Genomic DNA, 25,359 nt, shown 5'->3' on the forward strand with positions numbered 1-25,359 from the left:
TATGAAGAATCCAGTGGAGAGAATGTCTTGCAATGCCAAGAGCAAGTGCATGTTTCTGAGCTGAGCGTTTCTCATTCAACATTTTGTGTTGTTGTAACACTTTTCTCAGGTCCTCTTTGTACAGATGACACATCCCGTGTTGTAATGAATGCAGTTACCCAATTTCAAATTGATTGCTGTCCAGGAACATGTCCACGTGGGGGTACTGCAAATCATGACTGAAAAGCATGCTTCATTGCAATAATCGAGTGGGAACTCGAGAAATACACTTCAGCTCAAAATGAGCGCTCCTCACATGTCCACTGCATTATTGCAACGGAACAACAATTGAATACAAACCTCCTGCTGGTCACTATTACCCATGCCCACTCTACACTATTCGACAAACAGTGTTGCCACAATGTGAATTCTAAAAAAGCAATTTACTCCGCTCCACCCTGTATATGACTTTCTCGGATCATTATCTTTTCCCAAAGGTTCCTATCCTTGCAACTGTTCCCTCCATAAAACCTCCTTCATGTGCACACACCCAGCATGGAACAGTTGCCTCCCTCCCCATTAGAAAAAAGTCTTCAGAAATCAAATTTGCACAGAGCAATTTTTTTGCAAAGTCTTAAAGGAATCCATCATATATGGCAAAACTAACATGATGAGGTGTAGCGCCTTATAGCATGCCTATTGAGATAGTAACAACAATGAGCAGATGTGCAGTATGAATCACATACAGGACATGTGATGTCAGGTGCCAGAGTGTATGTAGTTTTTATGTGATTTATCTATTTATTTATGTACACGTAGAACCAAACTGAGGAGCAAATCTCCATGGTCGTAGAACTTTCAGTACATGAAATTCCAACATAAAAGTAATAACAGATAAAAATAAAATGTTTATGAACCTGAAAAAAGTCAAGTCATAAGTTTAAGTAAACGCAGTCAATAACACAACAAGAATCAGCTTAATTTTTCAAGGAACTCCTCGACAGAATAGGAGTGACCCATGAGGAAACTCTTCAGTTTTGATTTGAAAGCACATGGATTACTGCTAAGATTTTTGAATTCTAGTGGTAGCTTATTGAAAATGGATTCAGAAGTATACTGCACACCTTTCTGCAAAAGAGTTATGGAAGTCCGATCCAAATGCAGGTTTGATTTCTGCCGAGTATTAACTGAGCAAAAGCTGCTTATTCTTGGGAATAAGCCAATATTGTTAACAAGAAATGACAGTAAGGAATATATATATATTGGGAGGCCAATGTCAAAATATCCAGACTCGTGAACAGGGGTCGACAAGAGGTTCATGAACTTGCACTACTTATTGCCCGAACTGCCCATTTCTGAGTCAAAAATATCCTTTTAGAATGGGAAGAGTTACCCCAACATAAAATACCATTTGACATAAGTGAATGAAAATAAGCAAAGTAGACCAATTTTCATGTCAAACGATCAATCATTTTAGATACCGTTCAAATAGTAAAAATGGCAACACTAAGTTTTAGAACAAGATCCTGAATGTGGGCTTCCCACACCAGTTCACTATCTGTCTGAACACCTAGAAATTTGAACTGTTCGGTTTCACTAATCATATGCCCAGTCTGTGAAATTAAAACGTCAGGTTTTGTTGAATTGTGTGTTAGAAACTGTCAAAACTGAGTCTTACTGTGATTTTGCATTAGTTTATTTTCTACAAGCCATGAACTTAGGTCATGTACTGCACTATTTGAGACTGAGCAATTGTTGCACACAACATACTTCACTACAAAGCTAGTGTCATTAGCAAACAGAAATTAGAAATTTAGTGTTACCCACAATAGTAGAGTGCAGCTGACGGACACTGTTTGAGCTGCAGTCAAAATACTGTCATTTTTATTTGCAGTTCTATTTGTTTAATTTTCTAATTGTTTTATTAATAACTATTATAATTGTGCTTAGTTATGAGAGTGAATGAAGGCGTGAATGTGAAATAATCTTTTATGCAAAGTTTTTTTACTATACATTGAAGTAACTGGTATTGTGAGGAATGTTCAAGAATGATGTATGTGTTGTCATTCGTAACAGGGAATTTTTTATAAACTATTTTGTCACCTTATGGTACTGGGGGAATGAGATTATTATTTTGGTAAAGTAGTTTTGTTAATAGTGAGCTAATTTTGTATTTGTGGGTTTTTTTATATTTATTTATATTAATTTACTGCTCTGATTCAGTGACAAATTTGATATTTTGGTACCAAAATGTTTGAGGAGTGCTGTAAAGTGTGGAAGAGAGATTGATTTAATTTACAGTATGAAATTCATAACTGATGGTGACATTTTACATAACTAAATACTGCCTGGCGTAGTGCTCACTCATTAATGTGAACACTTTGTTACATGAGACTGATTATAGCAGCATTTGAGTGAGCTTTTCTAAAAGAAACAATCCATTTGTGAACTTTCTGTGAAGGATAATTAATGATTACCATAAACTGGCTAGTGTTATGAATGATTTGTGCATGTGGACTTTCCAGACTTTGTACAGCTTAGAGTAAGGTTTGGTAGTAACTGGTGTATGCAAGATTACCATAACAAAGTGAAATTTATGCACATAAATACTTTCATTTAACTGTTATTAACCTTCCACCAACAAAACAATTTTTAGTGTGACTTGTGGTTACTAGGTGTACAGAAGTTTTTCTGTATCTTTTTCGGGCTGAGAACTGCATTTCAATAACTTCAAGGAGGCATGTGTGTGAGAAGAGAATCACCACAAGGTAAGTGGAACTTCATACTCTGTAGAATTGCACAGTGCCGCGACAGTGAGTTGTCTCTCCATTATTTGTCTCCCCTTATCCTTTCAAGCTGTGGTCTGAGTGACTTCCCCCTTCCTCTCAACCTTCCAAAACCTGTCTTTCATCCCCCTGTGATAAAGGAACTAACAGTTCTGAAAGCTGAGATTGGGGTTTCAACTTTTACCTATGTCCTTCAATGGTACTGGACTTTTGTCTCCTGAAGGCAACAGCTGGAAGATGATAAATAATGTATGTATCTTCATCACCCAGCAGATTGAAACATACGTATTTGAATGATATTGATGTTAATGTTGCAGTTACCATACGTAGATGTGCATGTATGAATTGTCATTCAAAAACAAAGTTTGATTTTATTATGACCTGTGAAAAAGTGGTGATACACACTTAGAATAATAAGCAAAATAAAAACAGAATGTAAAATTCAGTGTATTAAATGTAACAGTAAGAGACATTTACCATCTTTGTAAGTATAGAAGCTTTCAAGGTCAATTTCCACAAATTTCTTTTGGATTGTAGACCATGTCATGCTGTACCAGTAATTCAGCCACTATTGCTAGTGATCAACAGCAGAATATATAACACTGTGGTCATACATACCATAATGAGAAGCACTTACAATAGGGACAAACATTTTGGTACATAATTTTACAGCATGATACAGCAATAGTCCAATGCTGCATGCAAAAATTCATTCCAGCATATTATTTTTAATCTTAAATGAGGTACGTGACCATAACAGCTGACAGAAGAATGAGTGGAACAGGTCAAACACATCTCACAATGATGATCCTTGCAATTCAGTTTCCAAAAATTTTATATGAACAAATATTGTTGTGATCTTCAGTCAAAAGACTAGCTTGATGGAGCTCTCCTTGCTTATCTCTCCTGTGCAAGCCTCTTTATCTTCAAATAGCTACTGCAACCTGCAACCTTTAAAACCTGCTTCCTGTAGTCATCTCTTGGTCTCCCTCTACAATTTTAACTGTCTCTCCTTCCTTCCACACACATACACACACACACACCCACACACCTCCAGTATGAAACGTGTCCTATCAAAAAGAATTTTTCTCACCAATTCAATTCAGCACCTCCTCATTAGTTACAAGATCTACCAATCCTAATCTTCAGAATTTTTTTGTAGCACCACATTTCAAAAGTTTCTATTCCCTTCCTGTCTGAACTGCTTATTGTTCATGTTTCACTTCCATATGAGGCTACACTTTAGACAAATACCTCTAGAAAATATTTACTAACATTTAAATCTATATTCAGTGTTAACAAATTTCTCTTCTTCAGAAATGATTTTTTGTCATTGCCAGTGTACATTTTATGTCCTCTTTTCGTTGGCCAGTTACTTTACTGCCCAAATCATCAAAACCCATCTATTACTTTTAGTGTCTTGTTTCCCTCAGCATCATCTGATTTGATGTTACTACATTCCATTAGCCATGTTTTGCTTTCATTGGTGGTCATCATATATCCTCCTCTCAAGATACTGTCCGTTTCATAGAACTGCTCTCCAAAGTCGTTTGCTGTCTCTGTCAAAATTACAATGTTTTCAGCAAAACCTCAAACTTTTTATTTCTTCTCCCTGAGCTCTAATTCCTTCTCCAAGTTTTTTTTGGTTCCCTTTACTGCTTGCTCAATGTTTAGGTTCTATAAAATTCCCTCCAAGTTCATTTCACTTGTGTAACTCCTCTATGTACTCCATTCACCATAGCTTAGTACTGATTTTCCATCTAAGCTCTATTCATACAGCTGCTTCTCTTTTCTCCAAAGGCCTTTTTAATTTTCCTCTAGGCAGTATCTATCTTTACCCTAGTGATATGTATCTCTATATTCTCACATTTGTCATCTAGGTATTACTGCTTAGCCATTTTGCACTTCCTGACAGTCTCGTTTCATATACGTTTGTGTTCCCTTTTGTGTGCTGCATTTTCATATTTTCTCCTTTCATTATTCAATACCTGCTGCAATACCCACGGATTTCTACTAGGCTTTGTTATTTTGCCCATTTGATCCTCTGCTGCCTTCACTATTTCATTTCTCAAAGCTACCCATTCATTTTGTATTTCTTTCCCCTGTTGTAGTCAATTGTTGCCTAATGATCCCTCTGAATCTCTCAACAACTTATGATCCTTTCAACTTGTCTGGATCTCATCTCCTTAATTTCCTATCGTTTTCCAATCTCTTCAGTTTTAATCTACAGTTTAGTACAGTAAAAGAAGAACGAAACAGATTGAATACGGGAAAAAATTGTGTAGCTGCAAATTCTTGTACAGTGGTGGGCAATGAGGGTCATAAACAACACATTAAGATTTCTGGCCAGTAGGATGTGATTATAGTGGGTGGGGACACTTTTAAAGATAACTTTTTATGTTTTTCTTGAATATCTCAAAAACCGTGGTCTCCAGTGAAAATGTTTTCCAGTACAAAATTAAACTAGCAGATTAAAACTGTGTGTCGGACCGAGACTCAAATTCGGGACCTATGCCTTTCACGAGCAAGTGCTCTACCATCTGAGCTGCCCAAGCACAACTCACAATCCACCTTCATAGCTTTACTTCCACCAGTACCTTGTCTCCTACCTTCCAGACTTCATAGAAGCTCTCCTGTGAACCTAGCAGAACTAGCACTCCTGGAAGAAAGGATATTGTGGAGACATGGCTTAGCCACAGTCTGGGGGATATTTCCAGAATGAGATTTTCACTCTGCAGCGGAGTGTGCGCTCATATGAAACTTCCTGGCAGATTAAAACTGTGTGCTGGACTGAGACGCAAACTCGGGACCAGTTTTAATCTGCCAGTAAGTTTCATATCAGCACACAATCCACTGCAGAGTGAAAATCTCATTCTTAAACTTTAATTAACTTACACTTCCTACAAAAAAGTTCCTATTCATTATTTCCCTAGGACAAATAGTTTTCACAATGCTGGAGATGGAAAGTCACAAGTTACTGAATAAATCATTGCTTCCTTTGTTGATGGCCGATGAAGCTTTCAATTTAATTGTGCAATCAGCACACAGGTAAGTAATCATAATAAAAGTCTGACGTGGCTAAGTCAAATATTTTGGGCGAGATAATTAATTTAATTACACTACACGCAGTAGACGAGCTCTGAACTTGCCCATTGGAGATACGCTATCGCTATAGTTTTATAGTTATTCTGTTGAAACTTCTCACATTTTTATGATTATAGCGGATCTTCCTTCTACTTAAATTTAAACATTCTTTATTTGTTCGCCTACTTAATCTATCTTGCTTCCTTAATTTCTAAGACAAAAACCAGAAAATCATGAATTTCAACTAAAATTTTAATTTGTGAGATCCAGAATACTGTTTCTACTAAATTATCATGCAAAAGGAATCTAAATATAAATTTTTAAGTTTCTAGCTCTTTTCTGTTGCACCAATGATTTTTACAGAAAAACATCCAAATTTCGAAAATGGTTAAAGTTATTGAACTGATATTCAACACATATTGATTTAGTATTACTCCTGACATGCTAGAAACGTTTCAGGTTATTTACTTGATTTTTAAAGTATTGAGCAACATTTATGACATCAGAGGTAGTTGTAGCGGACTGGCTGGCACACAATGGAAAGACTGATGTGAATTTTATAAGGCATGAGTAGGCTGCTTCCCTACACAGTGTTGGCCTACAATGGCCATCATCAAAACTGTAAAATAAAAGTAACAAATTATGACCACTGTGACATGTACTACTTTGTACCTCATAATTTTTAAAATTTCACACAGGCTATTGTGCATAAATTTCTGTATAAATATCAGAGGGCAAAGTATTACTAGTAATACTTCAATACTAGTATTGGAAGGTTCTGAAGAAGAGAAATTTGCTAACATCGAGTATAGATTTAAGTGTCAGGAAATCGTTTCTGAAAGTATTTGTATGGAGTGTAGCCATGTATGGAAGTGAAACATGGAAGATAAATAGTTTGGACAAGAAGAGAATAGAAGCTTTCAAAATGTGGTGCTACAGAAGAATGCTGAAGATTAGATGGGTAGATCACATAACTAATGAGGAGGTATTGAACAGAATTGGGGAGAAGAGGAGTTTGTGGCACAACTTGACTAGAAGAAGGGACCGGTTGGTAGGACATGTTCTGAGGCATCAAGGGATCACAAATTTAGCATTGGAGGGCAGTGTGGAGGGTAAAAATCATAGAGGGAGACCAAGAGATGAATACACTAAACAGATTCAGAAGGATGTAGGTTGCAGTAAGTACTGGGAGATGAAGAAGCTTGCACAGGATAGAGTAACATGGAGAGCTGCATCAAACCAGTCTCAGGACTGAAGACCACAACAACAACAACAACAACAGTATTGGAAATATGTGAGATATATTGATACAAAGAAATTATGAATTAGATGACTACACACACATAAACACACACACACACACACACACACACACACACACACACAAACACAAACACACACACACTGTGCGTACCATGATACTGAGAGAGAGAGAGTAAAAGAGATACTTTAATGTGCAGCCTGACTGGGTTGGATGGCTGAATGTAGTGGAGTGAGTGGAATTATAATCAAAAAGGCAAATGGAAAGGAATTTTAAGTAGTATGAAAGGGAATGATAGTGCAGAATATAGGAATATGGGGGCAGAGAAGCTTGCTCAAACGCAGCCCCTTGTAATTACATATTCTGAATATGGGTAAAGGAAAAAAGGGGGAGGAGCAGTTTGGGGCTGCACTGTTGAGAAAACAGTACTATGTAGACCATAAGACAAAAAGTGGGGGGGGGGGGGGGGGGGAGAAAGAGAAATAGATGGGTGAGGGTTGCTATAAATGATTTAGGAGCAGGAGAAGAGGCAGGAATCGGTCTAAAATGAGCTCATAAGGATTGAGCTGATCCTCATTCTCCTCCCCAGGAATCTAGGAAAGGAAATTACAAAGTATGGCCAAAGCAAGAAAGACATTAGGAGCAGATTACAGAGCTGTAGAATTTTTACAAAATGCACAAGAAGTTGTGGCAATTGTATGTACGTATAGATAGCATTAAGCAATATAGTAATAGTTTATTTTTGATAGAAATACGGATTAAATTTCTATGAATTACTTGTCTTCTTTTTAATGCTTACTATTGTAGCCAGGCCAGTTGCCTGGCCACTGCCAGTGCCTGTATATACACCCACAGCTGGTGGGTTGCCACTCTCCCAGTGTCATCCACCAAAGCCAGCCTACACACAGCCAATCTAAATTCTGGCTGAACACTTCGTGTGCTTACTAACATTGCTGAACCACAGCAGAAACGTGCTGATTTTTGTACACATCAAATGGCAACAGCAACACATTGCTCTGTGTACTCAATAGATTCCAGCTGACTCCATGAGATGCATTAGTAATGCCCACCAGTGGTGCATGCATCCCCAACTTTGACGCTGCAAGCACAGCAGTATGTTGAGTCTGCTCATTGTGTGACATCTTACAGAAATTCTTCTGCTGGATTATTTAAGATGCTGCACCACAACTAACTGACAGCATTCACTCATGCTTCTTGCTCAAGGGCAGCTGCACCCCACAGCCCATCTATTGGTAGCACTGACCAGCTTAGTTCCAGTGCAGCCCAGGACTCTGTTTGAGCATGAATCCAACATAGCCCAAGATTCAACTGGATTCCAGGTTAGACAATGACTCTACGCTGCCTTGTATGTTGGTCCTGGCTAAGTTTGTCGGAATCCTCATGTTCTAGTGACTGCTGTTGGTTCAAGCCCAGGTCTCCCATTGGCCACAAGCACTCTGCCAATGTACAACTGGTTAGCCTTGTGCCCAACTATGCCAGACACCAAGAGAGGCAATGGTCGACACTGACAATGACACCATCCAGACTCAAATCAAGGATACCAAGCAGGACTCAAGTCAAGAGGCTGTATCATTCTACCTGAAGTGGCTATTATTTACATTTGCATGTCAGAACTGTGAAATTTTCATTTGCGTGCTTACCAAACAATGTGTTTCTTTCATTGTCATCCTGGGAATTGCCTTTTTTTACATGCTGTCCTTATCACCATGTAAGGACACAAAAGTTGGTGCAAGATGGTCCAGCCCTGCAGGAACATACCAGTTGGTGAGCAAGCAGTTGACTACGGGTCCCGCACAACTCCACCTTGTCCAATGCCCATGTCCCACCTGGCAGCTGTCTTCCACCAACCACACCAATGTTGCTTGCACTTTTGCCCAGAAGCCAGCAGCCATGGCTGCCCTTTGCTTCTGTGAGTGGCTCAATGTCAGGACACCACTAAAAGCTGGTGATGAGTTTTCCATTTTGGAACTGCTCTTCCTTTCAGTGCTAACTTTTTTGCAAGTTCTAATCCTGTTCTTCCTTGGGCACCACTGGCACCTTGTTCATCTCTGGTGCTTCTGCATCACAAACCCACTGTCTGCCTTTTTGGGCACCTTGTGGGTTCATGCCCCCTCCATCTCATCTTCAGGTTTTTTTCCTGCTCACTTCTTTCCAGCACTGAGGCCATGCCCAGCTTACATGGAGCCAGTCTGAATTCTGGCTTACCATTACTGCTGGACTACTACATCAGCAACACATCAGTCTGTGTACTGTGTACATGCCAGATGACAACAGCAACACGTCACTCCGTGTATCTACCAGGCTCCAGTGGGCTCTTTGGGACATATTACCATCACCCACTAGCTGCGTGTGCTTCTACAACGATGGTGCTGCACGCACGGCCTTTTACCTCCACAAATCAAGTGCCAACTCACAGAAATTCTCCAACCAGATTATTTAAGACACTGTGCAATCACTAGCCCACATCATCTGTTGACACTCTGGGCTGGCTGCTGGCTGCACTCGACATCCAATCTATCTGCAGTATTCACCAGCAGCAGTTGCAACACAGCCCAAGATCTGATTGGACACAGTTCCAGTGCAGTTCAAGACTCCAATCAGACACCAACCCAGTGAGTCTCAGGACTCGGAGTGTATTCTAACCCAGACACTGTCCACACGCCATCTAGGACGTCAGCGCTTGAACGAGCACATCAGCACCCTTGTGTCTTGGTGGTGGCCTTCGGTTTGAACCCAGTCTCCCATTCGCCACTAGCACTCTGCCAATGGCTAACTGGTTAGACTACACCCAACCGAGCTGGACACTAACCCAAGCACTGTCAGACTCATCCTATGACACCAATTGGACTCCACCCAAGGATATCAAGTGGGACTCCAGTCAAGCAGCCACTTGGAGTAGCTATTATTTCTATCCTAACATCAGCATTGCGAACTGATTGTTTATGTGCTTATCAATAAGTGCATTGTTTTCATTGTCACAGTTGGTGCTGCTTTTTTTTATTTTTATTATCCTTGCCACTATGTAAGGACACAAAACATACCATTACTCTATACTTATATGGATATGGTGTCTGTTCTTTCGGACATATCTGAAAGTACAGACACCATTGATGACCTGCAGCCATTTAGAATTGCATTAGTACCTTCAGCTGCTAAGAGGCGTTGATATATACCAACGGGAGCAGGTGAAAATGTGTGCCTTGACTGGACTCACACCCAGGATCTCCTGCTTACATGGCAGACGCTCTATCCATCTGAGACACTGAGGGCACAGAGGATAGTGTGTGACTGCAGGGACTATCTCGAGCATACATCCCGTGTGACCCATATTCTCACCTTGTATGTCCACACACTACATTCGTAATGTCCCACCCCAACACACTCATTACTCATGAAAGACAGTCTTACCAAGTCCCGTAAGAGTTCGGGGAATATGTGTGCATCCGCACAGAAGAAGAAGGTCATGGCCAGTGTTGCCAGAACTATGTACTTATATGGATATGGTGTCTGTTCTTTCGGACATGTCCAAAAGAACAGACACCATTGATGACCTGCAACTGTCTAGAAAGAAATTAGAATTGTATTAATACCTTCAAGTGCTAACGGGCATTGATATATATCAATGGGGACAGGTGAAAATGTCTGCCCCGACCGGGACTCGACCCAGGATCTCCTGCTTACATGGCAGACACTCTATCCATCTAAGCCACTGAGGGCACAAAGGATAGCGCGACCGCAGGGACTGTCTCGTGCACGCTTCCTGCGCGACCCACATTCTCACCTTGTATGTCTACACACTACATTCATAGTGTCCCACCCCATCACACTCATTACTTGTGGAAGATATTCTTACCAAGTGCCATAAGAGTTCGGGGAATATGTGTGCATCCGCACAGAAGAAGGTCATGGTCGGTGTTGCCAGAACTATATACTTATATGGATATTATGCTCAGTACCAAAAGGATGGCAATCCACACAACAACTGTAGGTATCTGAGCAATCCAAGCATAGAAAAGTCATGAATTAAATAAAAAGAAACGTCCTAAATGAAATTTTCACTCTGCATCGGAGTGTGTGCTGATATGAAACATTCCTGGCAGATTAAAACCGTCTACTAGACTGAGACGTGAACTGGGGACCTTTGACTTTCATGGGCAAGTGCTCTACTGACTGAGGTTCCCAAACATGACACACAACATGCCCTACAGCTTTACTTCCGTCAGTTCCTCTTCTCCTACCTTCCAAACCTCACAGAAGGTCTCCTGCAAAACTTGCAAGAGTTGCACTCCTGGAAGAAAGGATATTGTGGAGACATGGCTTAGCCACAACCTGGGGGATGTTTCCAGAATCAAATTTTCACTCTGCAGTGGAGTGTGTGCTAATACAAAAGTAGAGCACTTGTCTGTGAAAGGTAAAGGTTCTAAGTTCGAGTCTCAGTCCAGAACACAGTTTTAATCTGCCTGGTACTTCCATATCAGCACACACTCTACTGCAGAGTGTAAAAATCATTCTGGGAACACAGATGTTGAACAGGAATGGGTTGAAACTTCCTGGCAGATAAAACTGTGTGCCTGACCAAGACTCGAACTCGGGACATTTGCCTTTCGCGGGCAAGTGCTCTACCATCTGAGCTACCGAAGCATGACTCACGCCTGGTCCTCAGAGCTTTACTTCTGCCAGTATCTCGTCTCCTACCTTCCAAACTTTACAGAAGCTCTCCTGCGAACAGAGCACCTGCCCGCAAAAGGCAAAGGTCCTGAGTTTGAGTCTCGGTCGGGCACACAGTTTTAATCTGCCAGGAAGTTTCATATCAGCGCACACTCCGCTGCAGAGTGAAAATCTCATTCAGGAATGGGTTGTTTTAAAGAACACCACCAAACAGATGCAGAAGAGGTCATTGGTTTTGAAATGAAGAAGAAAGTGCCTGGTTTGATGATGATAATGAAGTGATAAGAATCTCATAAGTGTCAAGCAGAATGCTTACCTATCTCTTGCTCGAGGTCTATCCTCCATGGAAAAGGAAACATGCTTTCAAGTGATGAAGCAAAAATGTCAAACTGAAATAAGAACAATCAAGAACAACTGGGGGCAGTAAAAAGCCAGGGTACTCCAAGTGTGTCAGACACCAAGGACTTGCAGAGCTTTTACACTGGAATAAAATAAATATATGGTCTATTCATTTCTCATCAGGAACCCTGAAAGGCACTGATAGTATGACCATCCTCAATTATGGTCAGGACATCTTGAATTGCTGGAAAAAGCAGTTCAGCTCACTCTGAAACTTTAGTTCTACTGCTGCTAATGACTTTCTCAAAAATGTCACACAACATCCAATACAATCTTGGATGATGGTCCCACCAACATTTCATGAATTCAACAAGGCTCTAGATAGTATGAAACCAAGAAAGGCACCTGAGCTTGTCAACATTCTTCTGTAGATCATTCAAAGTGATTACTTTGGCTCTAAAAACTGGGGTCTTCTCTGTGTTTCTTCTAAAGCGAGCTCCACAACTGTCACCATATTTTTTAAAAAATATGACTGAAGCGTATGTGTGGTAATTACTATGTTATATCCATTCTCTCTGCAGCTGGTGCAATTTTTGTTAGAATTCTGTTGAATCATCTCCAGACTCTTTCCAAGACTATACATTTTGAATCTCGGTGAGGATTTTGCCCCCCCCCCCCCCCCCCCCCCCCTCCGAGGAATTATTGATCTGATCTCCAATGCACAACAACTGCAGGACAAGTGCAGGGAACAGCATAAACCTTTATTGTTTGTGTTCTGTCTGTAACCTAGAAAAGTCTTTTGATACAGTGCCCAGAAAAGTTATGTATAAGTTGTTAAAATGTTTTGCTGTCCTGAACAATTTGTTTGAGTGATTCAAGCCTTCCATGAAGACATGTCTGGGCAGGTGCTGCACCAGAATGAAAGATTTGACAAGTTTCCTATTACTAATAGGCTCAAACAAGGATGTGTCCTTTTGCCTTGTGGCCATGTTTTATGAGACATTGTTTGTAAACAATGCAGGTGTAGGACTTCCATACACATTTGACAGAGCACTATTTAATCAGTGCAGACTGATTCTAAGAGTTTTACAAGTCTCACTCTAGTAACTGAACTACGGTATGCAGATAACAATGCTTTCCAGCTCACAGACCTGCAGAGCTGTAATTATCAGTAAATTGTTTAAAACTACATTTGAATGGTTTGGCCTGACCATCATCATCCAAAAAACAAAGGTACTCGAACAGCTTACTCCTGGAACTGCCTTTCGGATTTCAATATCACTGTTTCCAGCACACCTTTGGAACAAGTAGATCATTCCTCTATCTAGGAGGAATATTATCAACCAACTACTAACTGGAAAAGGACTTGAAGACCAGGATTCATGTTGCATATGTTACTTTTGGATATTTCCTATATTAAGTCTTCTTGAATAAAGCTCTGACACCATGTACCAAACTGATGGTGTATTGAGCAGTTGTTTCTAACCTGCTCTAAGGTTGTGAAACGTGAATGCTGTACTGACATGTTCTTAAGAAACTAGAACACTTCAATCAACAGAAGCTTAGACATGCTATGATCATCAAGAGGTGACTCTGCATCAACTACAACTGTTCTTAAGAAGGCAAAGATGTACAGTATAGAAGCCACTGTTACTTGTCACCGCTCAGATGGGTTGGGCATGTCCAGCAGAGGAGAAACAACAAATTCTTCAACAAATTTTTTATAGTGAAGTGAGACCCCGAAGTCATTTGAAGCATGATAACGGCCAATTCAAGAAGAATCAAAAGAGTCTAAACACCGAACTGAGTAACTGGTGCACCACAGCAGAAGATTGTAATCACTGGTGCACAACTACTTCAGCTACTGTCTTACATTTTGAGAAGGAATGTTGAAGGCAGGAAATGAAAAATGTCACAGATGCAGGCTTTGTTAGACACAGCCACACCCTGCACTTTCCATGTGGCTGCATGTTTCATTCCAGATTTGATCTGCTACACCATCTGAGGCATCTGCATATCAACGACAGCACAAAAATGGGAATGTAGGAGAAAATGAAAACTAGGATTTGAAAATCAGCTGACAAGTTAACATAACACTGAAGGAATTGTGGAGGCAGGCAAAGAGTAGGATATGTAACACGCATTATCAAGGACACTGCATGATGGAAGCCTCTCTCTAGTGGAAAGGAGTTGAACAGCTGAGTAGGAGGATAGTCACCACAGCATAAAGTGATAAAAAGACAAGAATTAATTAACTGGGTTTTAAAAGCTTTGGCAGGAGCATGGGGGTGGCAAAAGTAGATTGTATTGGAATTAATAAACCAGTAAACACAAAATATAAAAGTTGTATAATGTTTAATTAAATAAATTTATGAACTAGGTTTAGAGCATTTAAAGTGTTCGACTGGCACATTCAATAGAGAATACAGGTAATAAACATGGCAGATTTAGAAATGGAAACACTGACAAATTTATGAAAATCTGTGGAAATTATCAGAGGAGGAAGTGTAATCCACAAAATTAATGCAAAGAAGTTGAGAAAAAGGAGCCAGACAGTGGTAAAGAAAACAGAAATTTATGGGTGTAGTGAAAAGGCAAATATCACAACGTTCAGATAGTGCTTATGCCAGAAGCTGCTTGAACATTGTACCTACAGATACATGAGAGAAGCTTTTCCTCAATTTCTGGAATCTAAGTAACTGTGATCTTCGAAATTATTATATATTTGAATGTGTGAATATGAATTTTGTCAAGGCGAGGTATACTGATGATCCAGAGAGGAGTAGTTAGCAGACAACCAACATCTACATGGTTATTGTAGGTGAAGCAGATGTTCAGATTTGTGAGAAAGTTTTTATAACAATATTTGGTATAAGCAGTGGATGACTATCTGATGTGATTCAACAAAAGAAAACATCTAGAACTCCTGAAGTAAGTTTCTGTGTTTGATAATACAACAAAACATTAGACATACATTCACAAGGAGAGATTTATGTAGGCCCAAAGCCAAGGGTTTAGTAGAGGGGCAGCATGCTCCCCAATTTTTATCCTGCCCCTATTTCACTTCTGATTTTGGTTGCAATTTTTTGTGATGAAGAGAAAATCCATTACAACAAGGGATAACTTATTAACTAGAATATGCATTTCTGTTCATTAATATTATACTGTGTGTCTGTTGAAGAGGTAAGATAAAATCTCATGTCTTATACCCTTGAGAATCACTGAAATAAATGCAGCAAAGAGGACTGGAAATTTGCACAGGCTCTTATAAATAGTTTTCCTATTTCCTATGCAGTCAAGTCTCTATTCCAGTAAAAAGATTCCCAACATGAAATATTTGTATACACATCTAAACATTAGCTAGATGTACAATCTTCTTCAAGATTAGCACAAAGACAGCAATAAGGAACACCTTTAGCTTTGGCACGTATCATACAATATTTTATCAGTTTTTCGATATTGGCTTTGCAACACCATGTAGTGATACGTGTCAAGTTTGTTTTCTATCTGAGAAACACACCCAGAAAAAGAATGAGCTAGAAGCAAAACTGAACTTCCATGTTAAACAGGCTAGTGTTGTCTATGGAAATCTGAAACTGGTTACAGAATACTTAAAAACTAATAATTCTGTTATGGTCAATGTTTTAAACATGCATCAGTGTCTACCTATACCATACACCCTACTTGTCTGTGGAAATCGCATTCTACAAACACCAACTATGACATTTAACTTCTATGTACACGATGTGTCTAATACGCAAAATGTTTATGTTGACAGAGTAAGTAGCTGATAGGAGGTAGATGCCACTATTTCATGTCTTAAGCAACATATTACAGCATTGATTCCCAACAATCTACACTACCACACGGTGCATTCAGATTCTTGTTTTGGCAAAGCTTCGATTAGCTTTTGGATGTACTTGAGATAGTCAGGAACATAAGTTTCTAGTGTCTGGTCATATTTATTTACCCTGTGAGCACAATATTGAGTTGACTGAGAAAAAGAAAAGACAGATACCGTATCTTTCATTTATATTCCAGATCAGTGGATGGAATTTGTTAAAAAGACAAGAGTAATGATACCTTTCAGTGTTGCAAAAATGACAATTGTCATATTTACTGCTGTAAAACCTCTGCTTCGTAAGATACTGAGACAAACACTATCTAAATCTGGGCAGAAAGTTGTATCAAGTGAGATTAAATATTTGAAAATCATGAAAGATAAACTTGTTAAGTTTTTCTTTAAATGTAGTTATGCTAAATTGGAAAATTTTGATACTGTCGATATTATGGGGGTGGGGGAACAAAAAAAAAAAAAACAACAACAAACAAGTATCAGGTAGGCCTTCCATCACTAATTTGACATTTCCTCTCAAATATGATGTTCCAAAACTTACAAAACCTGCAACCAAAGGATTGACAGGAATTACTAAATTATAGAGCAACAGTTTATCAAGAGCATAACAGGAATGTTAATATGATACATATTGTGAAAATATTAATGACAATGCATTGTTTGGATAAAACTGATTATTGTTAATCAATAATGTTTTTATGGAGCAAATGCATTTAAAATACATTAACCCTATTATACTGTTTTAAGGCTAGAAAATATATTTTACTAGACTTAGTGGTAATTTGTGATTATGGATGTTTGAGAATATACAAAAAATAAAAAAATAAACATAATATTGTTCTTCTTCAATAGCAAATTATTATTTCTCGTGTTAAGTTGCATTATAAAGAATGTGACAGATCAAAAAGAGTAACACATCCTTTCTTTATGAATTTCTATTATAAAAATTACAAAATAATTTGATATGTTTTAGCAGTCTCATTTACAAGAACCTCTTTTTTTAAAAATTCTAGATTAGTCCATTTTTTGCTCTTGTTTTCATATAACTGCAGAATTATGCAAGTAAATGTGTAAAGTATAAATCCACAGTGGCATAATGCTGCCCATTATGCCACATTGGAATGATACAGGAATAAAGATTCTTTTTTTCTAATCATCTGTGACTATCACATGATTGGGCTGTGATTTTTGGTTCTATGTTGAATAAGTAAACAGTAAGTAATGAAATTTGTGTCTTAGAATCATTGTCACACAATATGAATGTAAACACTCCACATGGATTAGGTGAATTTTCATTTTTGAGACTCTCGCAGACAGTTATTGTTCCAATGCATAACAGACACTACATAGTTTTATAGATGTTTCACTTAATCTAGCTTGATAAGGAAACTGCTGTCAGCCCATCTGTTTTACCTTTGACTGAAGCCTGTTTCACTCTTTGCCTGGGCTGCTCTTTACAGCTATATTATAAGTACTCACTTCTTACTTGTAAATTCAGCTCCATAGGCTGGGAGGGAGAGGTTGACTGTTCCAGAATGATGCCAATCATTGATGAGACTGGTACCTTTCTTATACTGTATCAGATAACCAATCAGAGTGCTGTGTCCATCAAATGGAGGATGCCATGATAAACGAACTGATCTACTGTTTATTTCGACCACTTCTATGTCAAGCGGTGGATCTGGTGGCTCTGAAAAATGTATCAAACTGTGATTTTTAAGACACAAATGTATGAATGAACTGAATCTACATGATCACTACCACATTAAAATATTTTGTATTAGTAGGGATCTACAGCCTCCAGATGTTTAATAAACATAAACATGGTCTGTAGTAGGCTGTAATGTGATTTTTATTTAATCATAAAATTAGCTTGGCAATGACAAGTGTTCGAAATTAGCTAATCGTGTGAAGAAATAAAAATCACATTACAGCCTACTAAGGACCATGTTTACATTTATTAAACATTAAAATATCTGTACTTCCTCAAATGAAATAAGCCAATGATAAATATTTGCAGCGCATGAGCCAGATTACTTTAAAAGCTCAAGAAGTTAAATTTGTCCTTCTAGTTCTGAAGTTGGGGAGGGGGGAATATTGGGAGACAAAATTTGCTGAAGTAACAGAGAGGTTGGAAAATCAATGAAGAGATACAACTATTGTGGACGTTGCATTGGTATATAAAGAATGGTATGCAAATACTCAGCTTACAATTGCTCTATGAGTACCCCTGCTAGTATTCATTCTTGGTAGGGAGCATGTGGGAGTGATCTAGATGGTTGTACAACAATAAACTGGTAGCCACATAGTGCTATGTGCTACGTATGACAATTTTGTAAGGCATGCGTGTTATAGGCAACTATTAATATCACCATTGTCTGCCTTGATGTTGTAACCTGTATGTGTCCTAAGATCCAACGATGGCAGCTTTAGTTTCACCGAAACTGGTAAGCATGGAATAAAAAGAATTCCTGCGATCTTGGCAACCAGTTTGTTGTTTCACATTCATTCTTGGCTTGTCATTATCAAAAATGAATACTATTCTCAGAGAATATCCATACTTTTTGTTAACTCATACACAAATGATGTTAGTGTTTTATATGGGCCTGATGTTCAGAAGATTGTCAGCAAGAATAAACAAATACACAGAGAAATTATATATTGTTGATTAATGTTGTTACGATTGCTCATAATAATAGCAGCTAGTACCCTACACATAACCAGTTCATAAAAGCTAACTAAATACTCCAAAATTTGTTCAATGCTTGTGAGGATTTCCCTTCATGTTATGATCCAAAGAGTGTGATTGTGAATGAAAACAGGAAGAGACTGTGTAATGGCAATGCTCAGTAAAATGTTTGAAAATATGCTCTGCAACAATGCAATGATACTGATATGAATTGATAAAACAGTGGAAAGTCCTGGATGGAATAATAACAGAATGAAAAGGAGTGATTGCTACTCAGCACACAGATGAGACATCAAGTTGTAGACACAAAGGCACAGTGAAAAAGTCAGCTAAAATATTAAGCTTTTTACAAGCTTCTTTCAATATATATGTGTTTTCTATTGTAGTAGTATTTTTCATTGTGCCTGTTTGCAACTCAGTTTCCCCTTGATGTGGCGAGTATCTATCTATCCTTCCCATATTGTTGATATGACTAGTTTTTACAACATGCATCTTCTAGATATCACAACAACTTCTCAAGCTAAAGTGGTAGTGGGCGGACATTGGTTTAGGAATTTAGTTGGTTCATTCTACATTCCACAGATAAATCTTAGGAAGTGGGTTGTATCAACTCAAGAAAAGACTGCATAAACACTTAAAAATAATATATATCATTATAGTTGGTCATTTAAAGGTGTCTATTCAAAAAACAGATTGTCTTTCCTTCTCATCCCATCCAGCAAGTCTACTCTGACACTGAGTTCTGAGTGACTTCTTTACCCCTTCCCCTATACCTCACCAGTCCCTTACCTTCACCCCTATTCCTTCCGCTTCAACCCTTCTGCCACTATCTCTGTTACTTTTTCAAAAACTGAGTATTTTCATTGACAAACACGTTGTCTGTCAGTTTATTGCCAGGGGAGGTTCTCAGAAAGTTGTATAGCTGTGTATTTCACTATTTTCTGCAAGAAGGCTACACTCATGAGAAGAAAGTGCAAATCATTATCGTTTTGCAGTTTCGTATTGTGAATACCTCTAAAATATCAAAGTTCATTGGATTGTTGACAACAAATTTCATCCATGGGTAATGTATTCTGGGGATACATTTAGTATTCCCAATTGATTAAACAGATTCCTGCACAATGTACAGACATGAACTGCCAACTTAACTCTAATTACAGTATTTTATTTCGTGTAATGAATAATTTTTGTGTAAGTAAGAAGTTACCACAGAATTTTAAGCTCAACCAATCAAGGTGGTCCTTTGGGAATGTTACAGTAACTATGATTAAAAGCAGTGGGGGAATATTGTGCATTTGAAAGAACTTTTCATGGAAAGGTAATCTAATACTGTGGGCCTTTTTTTTTTTTTTTTTTTTTTTTTTTTTTGGCGACTAATGTCAGTACATAAAAACTGTAGAGGTGTGGCTAGTGATAACTGTCAAATACAGAAGTTATCATGTATTTGGTACATGCATATACTATACTTTGTAGTGAATTCTGAAGTCAGAAGCTGATTTTTCTCAATGCCTATTAAAACAGTCATTTAGAAGGGCCTAAACTTTGAAAGCAGTTTTATTTTGGGGGTAGCAAGATTTCTGATAGTGCTGCTAAAGAATATAGCAAATAAGAATGACATTTTATGTCTATCATAATACTTAAATATGTGTAAGTACACACAAGTAATAGAAGGAGTGTTATACAAAGATTTCTAAAGGAAAGTAAATTACTATTACCAAATTTTTAGTGTGGCAAAATAATTTTTTTTTTTTTTTTTTTTTTTTTTTGAGGGTCAGTCAATAGAAAGAAAAGAGGAAAGAAAACTTAACCAACCTTGTATAGCCAGGTGTATAATAAGCTTGCTGTGACCAAATATATTGCCTGCCTGGCATGTGTAAAGACCTGAGTCATGTCGCTCAGCCTGTGCAATAACCAGCAGGGACTGCAGGCCACTATCTGTCTTGATTTCAGACATGCTTGTTCTGTCAACATTAAATAGCAAACTATAACTTTTTCTGCAGGTTTTCATAATAATAATCTCTCTCTCTCTCTCTGTCTCTCACAAACACACACACACACAAAAACAAACAAATATCTCTGCTATTTACTAAATTCGATAACCACAGGGGTAAAATATCATTTTTATGCTCTTAAGCTTCATCTTATGTTTTTCACACAGAAACAATTCTAGTTTTTCAAGAGCTGACTCCTTTGACACCAAAAACATAAAACCATTAGTATTATCAGCTGCAGTATTATCAATGTGGCTAAGTTAATGTCAGCATCAACATTTGAATGTTACAAAATAGGTTATTCAATTGCCAGGTGTTCAAATTTATTTTAAATTTTTTAAAAAATTGATGGCCTATATAATAAAATAATTACTTTTTTTTTTTTTTTTAACGAAAAGGAGTGGGAATTTATTTAGCATTCAACAATGCAACAAACTAAGGAAGTATCCAACTACGCCAACTAAAAGCTCCATTAAATAATATGCAATGTGAAATCAAAGTTGGCATTAAAGTATTTACTATGACAATTGAAACTGAAGTTATGAAATGGTCCTAATTATTGAAATATTCATTTTATAACACTGCTGGTGATGAACCATGTTAATATGTTTTATTGACTCTTTTCCTTCTATTACCATTCTGAAGAAATTCTGTAGTAAGCAACTTCTTTTTCTAGTAGCTATTGTTAGTTGATCAACGTAAAAATGAGTTTGACATTTGATTGGGGGAAGTTCTGTAGATGATCATATTTCTTGCAATACAACTTGACAGAAGAGACACATGAATATTGTGACATGAGTACTTACTATAAATTAAAGCAAGAACATAATTTTGCAGTAGTGAAAAGAAATTTATATATTTGTTATATTTTATGAAAGAGGAGTAAGATAAATAACTGAACAATGTCAAGTTTGAAATATACTTGTCTATTTGATTGCCCCATTCTTATACAAATAAAAAAAACTCTTGGAACTGTTATTTGTAACTGAGTAACTGTTATGATACCTGTTTTTACAAGTCTTAGGTATACGTTCAAAGAGCTCTGAGGAACAGACCTGTAATTGTGATTTAATCTTTGCCCATTAAACAGCCAGTCAACTTGTATGGGATGATCACCTTTAATATCACACTTGAGAGTTACTTGTTCTCCGTGGCGAGCTGTTACATTCTTCTCCATCACATCAAAGCTCACAGGCTCTGAAAAAGAAAAGTTGATTTGTCCTAAAGAGCAAAGTTCAACACCAATATAGAAAACCATACAAGCAACAAACAAAGCACTTTGTATTGACAAGGAAAATAAGATGACAATGGATTTACATATTTACTTATGAACTATGTAAGCAAGAAAAAGCACAATACAAATAGCACACATATAATTGAACCAGAGGTCATATGTAAGTACTTTTCAAGCAGTTCATTTGTTTGGATAAGGAATCGGATAGCAAATAGAAGCACATAATGGAAATCTCTATTGATGATGGATGGAAGGAAAGGCCACTTACATAACTAATTCAGAAGAAATGTTACATGTGAGAAGGAAGTTGTTGATGCTGTTGGATGCTTTGTTGCCAGAGTGTTTTCCTTCATTGTGGGGATTATGAAACACAATGTGTGCAGCAGATATACTTTCCATTGCAGTTTCTTGAGATCTGCCACTATGTTAAAAAGAAATGTCTCACAATTTTTTGTTTCAGGCTTTACAGAATGTACACCAGATTTCAGCTCTCATCACTTTAATTTATGTGTGTAAAAATGCAGTGTTATGCACTTTTCTACCTACATTACGCAAAAATGTAATTCAGAATGTTACATTGGAAGTAGTTTAGAAATCCGACAAATCTGGAAATATTAATAATCTTGCCTGAAAATTCAGTTTTACAAACTACAACAACACAATGTGCATGTGTGTGTGTGTGTGTGTGAGTGTGTGTGTGTGTGTGTGTGTGTGTGTGTGTGTGTGTGTGTGTGGGTGGGTGGCGGATGTAGAGAACCACTTCAAGTAGTTCAGGGAAACCATTAGGGAATGACTGGAGGGTGGGAGGGGGGAGGACTTTTTTATATGATAGAAAATAACTCAGTAGGCATAAAATGTTCCAGCAAAATAATAAACATTGATGCCATTAAGATATAACTTGGGTTTTGGGATTGTTGCTTCACACTTTAATTTCTTAGGTGTGCAGCTGAGCTGTCACTGGCACCATCTTTTGTTCTTAGTCTTAAATAATTTATACAAAAAATTAAAATGAATAAAAATATGTACGTGTACGAAAATAGCTGGTTACCTATTCACAATAGGTTTCAGTGTGGTGTAGTTCCACTAGGAGGCAGATTTAAATGGTCAGTAAGCCATCAAATGTGCAGACATAAATATAAGAAGTCATAAAGTTGGGTGCATTTTTTGTAATGAAGTGTTTCCTGTTTTTATTTTATGTTTTCTTTTATTTTATTTAAAAAATGTTGCTGATATTAAAGTTTATTTATCACAATGTGAAAACAATACTTGAAACTTTATCACACAACAAAGGTATGAGCTGATACAGGTCACAATAATGTATATTTCAAAAGCAAAGCAATGTGTTCCATTAACAGTAGTGATCCATCAACAAACAGAAACTGATTGTTGCAGCAGTTTTTGTACACCTGGTAGTGTGCACTACCACAAGATGTCACGCATAAACAGAGTGTAATCTCCCCACGGAAAATTACCCTCTACCACGCAATAATTAATAATGGTCAACCAAATCATCCACATGTATTTACGTTTGAAAAGTATCTGATCAGATTTTCTAGTAATATATGCGCCGACAGCTCGTCGACGCCAAGGTATTTTTCTAGTACGTTTATTCTTTGGAACAACAGAGGTACAGAAATGTATGCTCCATGGTTATTATAGTGGGAGAGAGGAACAGCTTCGGAAGTATCAGTTGGAAGATTGTCGGATTGCTAAAGGAGATTTATTTACTCTTCTTCGCGCTAAAGCGAGCTAGGAAAGTTTGTGCCGCTAGCGTGATCGATAAAGAGAAAGAAAAACCTGTAAAAGAAAATTACATGAGACTTGGAACCAACAGAAAACGGAACATGTACGGAAATGGATTCAATATACAATTTTCCTCAGAAATAAGGTTTGTGACCATTTTATTCTAGAGTGAATGATGAATGAGTTCTCTGTCTGAATCACTGATGATTGTCTGGGCCCTGTAATTAATTGGGAAGTTTCAGCTGTGACGAAGAGAGCCTGCAATCTCTGAGTTTTATAAATCGTCCAAAAAGGCTTCGTCCGCATCTGAAATTTTAGATCTGTCGTAAACTGAACGAGTTGTTCAAACGATCGATTTTCCCAACTGAATGCAGCGCTTAATAATAATAACAAATGTAAAGATCTTTTCTAGCAAGCCAGCCGCTGAACATTAAGATGAAGGGCTCCACCAGAGATTCTACTAGGCTGATTTCACGTAAATAATATAGTTAAACTGTACACAGATAAAGGACAGAGAGAGAGAGAGAGAGAGAGAGAGAGAGAGAGAGTGAGAATCCTCCATTAGCATAATTGTTTCTCTGTCTTTTCACGGATCAGCCTAACTAGAAAACACGAAGCCCTGACATTATTGTACCGATTTATGTGTTAGAGGGAAAGAGCGATAAAGGCGACAGATACACTTCTGTACAGACAAAACATTACACCAAGTTAGCGGCAAGCTGCATTCACATAGACTTTCATCATTTACAGAGTAGAATTCATTATAATGGCCAATCCGTGACAGGACACGTTTTTGGACGTTGTTAAAATAATTTTGTTCTCTGTTTCATGTGAACTACGACGAGACAACTTAACTTGGAAAAGAGAAGAAATACTCGCAGGCAAAATAAAGTGGATCTACAAATAAAAGCAGCACGCTGGGCGCAGAAAAAAGGCCAGATCTATAATTTTTTATTAAAGCTTGCTAGTATTGAGGAAGTAGACGTAGATTTGAACATTTACTAATTGTGTTCATGCCAGACGTAGTTTGATTGACCTGCCCTAGTTGCATTTACCTGTATAAGTACTATAAGAAAGTAGCCACAGAAGTATTCTTGTGTGAAGGGAGATATATACATACTGACTGTAGAACATTTATATGGTTTTAAACAGGGCAATGTTTAAGATGAGTCAAGAAGAGCAGAGCAACACGCAACAGCCTTCAGCTGTGAGCACGGATAATAGTGATGTAGTAAGAAGTGTTGTAGAACCAATCGCTATAGATAGTGCAATAGAACACCCGGTAGACACGGCTGGAGATGTAACAGCAAGTACGCAACATGGATTAGATCCATTGGTCATTATCATGAGGCAGATGCAGATGTTAACTGAGACCATGAATAATATGAATACGAAATTAGCCTCAGTTACTGAGGGGCAAGAAAATCTAAAAACTGACATTAATGCGAAGTTAGCCTCAGTTACCGAGGGGCAAAATGATTTGAATGCGAAATTAGCCTCAGTTAATGAGGGGCAGGAAAATCTGAAAGCTGAGATTAAGCAGCAGTTACACGACAGTTTTTCCGAATTAGAGCAGCGGATAGAGGCGAAGACAAAAGAACTTAAAGATCAGGCCGAAGAGACGGAACGAAAATTAACTGCACAAATAGAATTGGTTAAAGCTCAATGTGAGGAATCTACTCAACACGTACGTGTAGAAATGAAGGAG

The 25,359-nt window shown here is 37.8% G+C and overlaps 1 protein-coding gene across 1 annotated transcript in view; it reads right to left on the reverse strand.

Annotated features, from left to right (window-relative positions):
- Positions 1–25,359, reverse strand: part of LOC124780155 (Down syndrome cell adhesion molecule-like protein Dscam2) — a 436,971-nt gene that overhangs the window by 148,470 nt on the left and 263,142 nt on the right. Inside the window, exons 14-16 of the mRNA XM_047253760.1 lie at positions 21,730–21,871; positions 20,496–20,644; positions 17,474–17,684 (exon numbers count right to left, since the gene is read on the reverse strand). Coding sequence (XP_047109716.1) covers positions 17,474–17,684; positions 20,496–20,644; positions 21,730–21,871 — 502 coding nt within the window. The remainder of the gene's footprint in view (positions 1–17,473; positions 17,685–20,495; positions 20,645–21,729; positions 21,872–25,359) is intronic.

This window comes from Schistocerca piceifrons, chromosome 1 (genome assembly GCF_021461385.2).
Source record: "Schistocerca piceifrons isolate TAMUIC-IGC-003096 chromosome 1, iqSchPice1.1, whole genome shotgun sequence".
NCBI lineage: Eukaryota > Metazoa > Arthropoda > Insecta > Orthoptera > Acrididae > Schistocerca > Schistocerca piceifrons.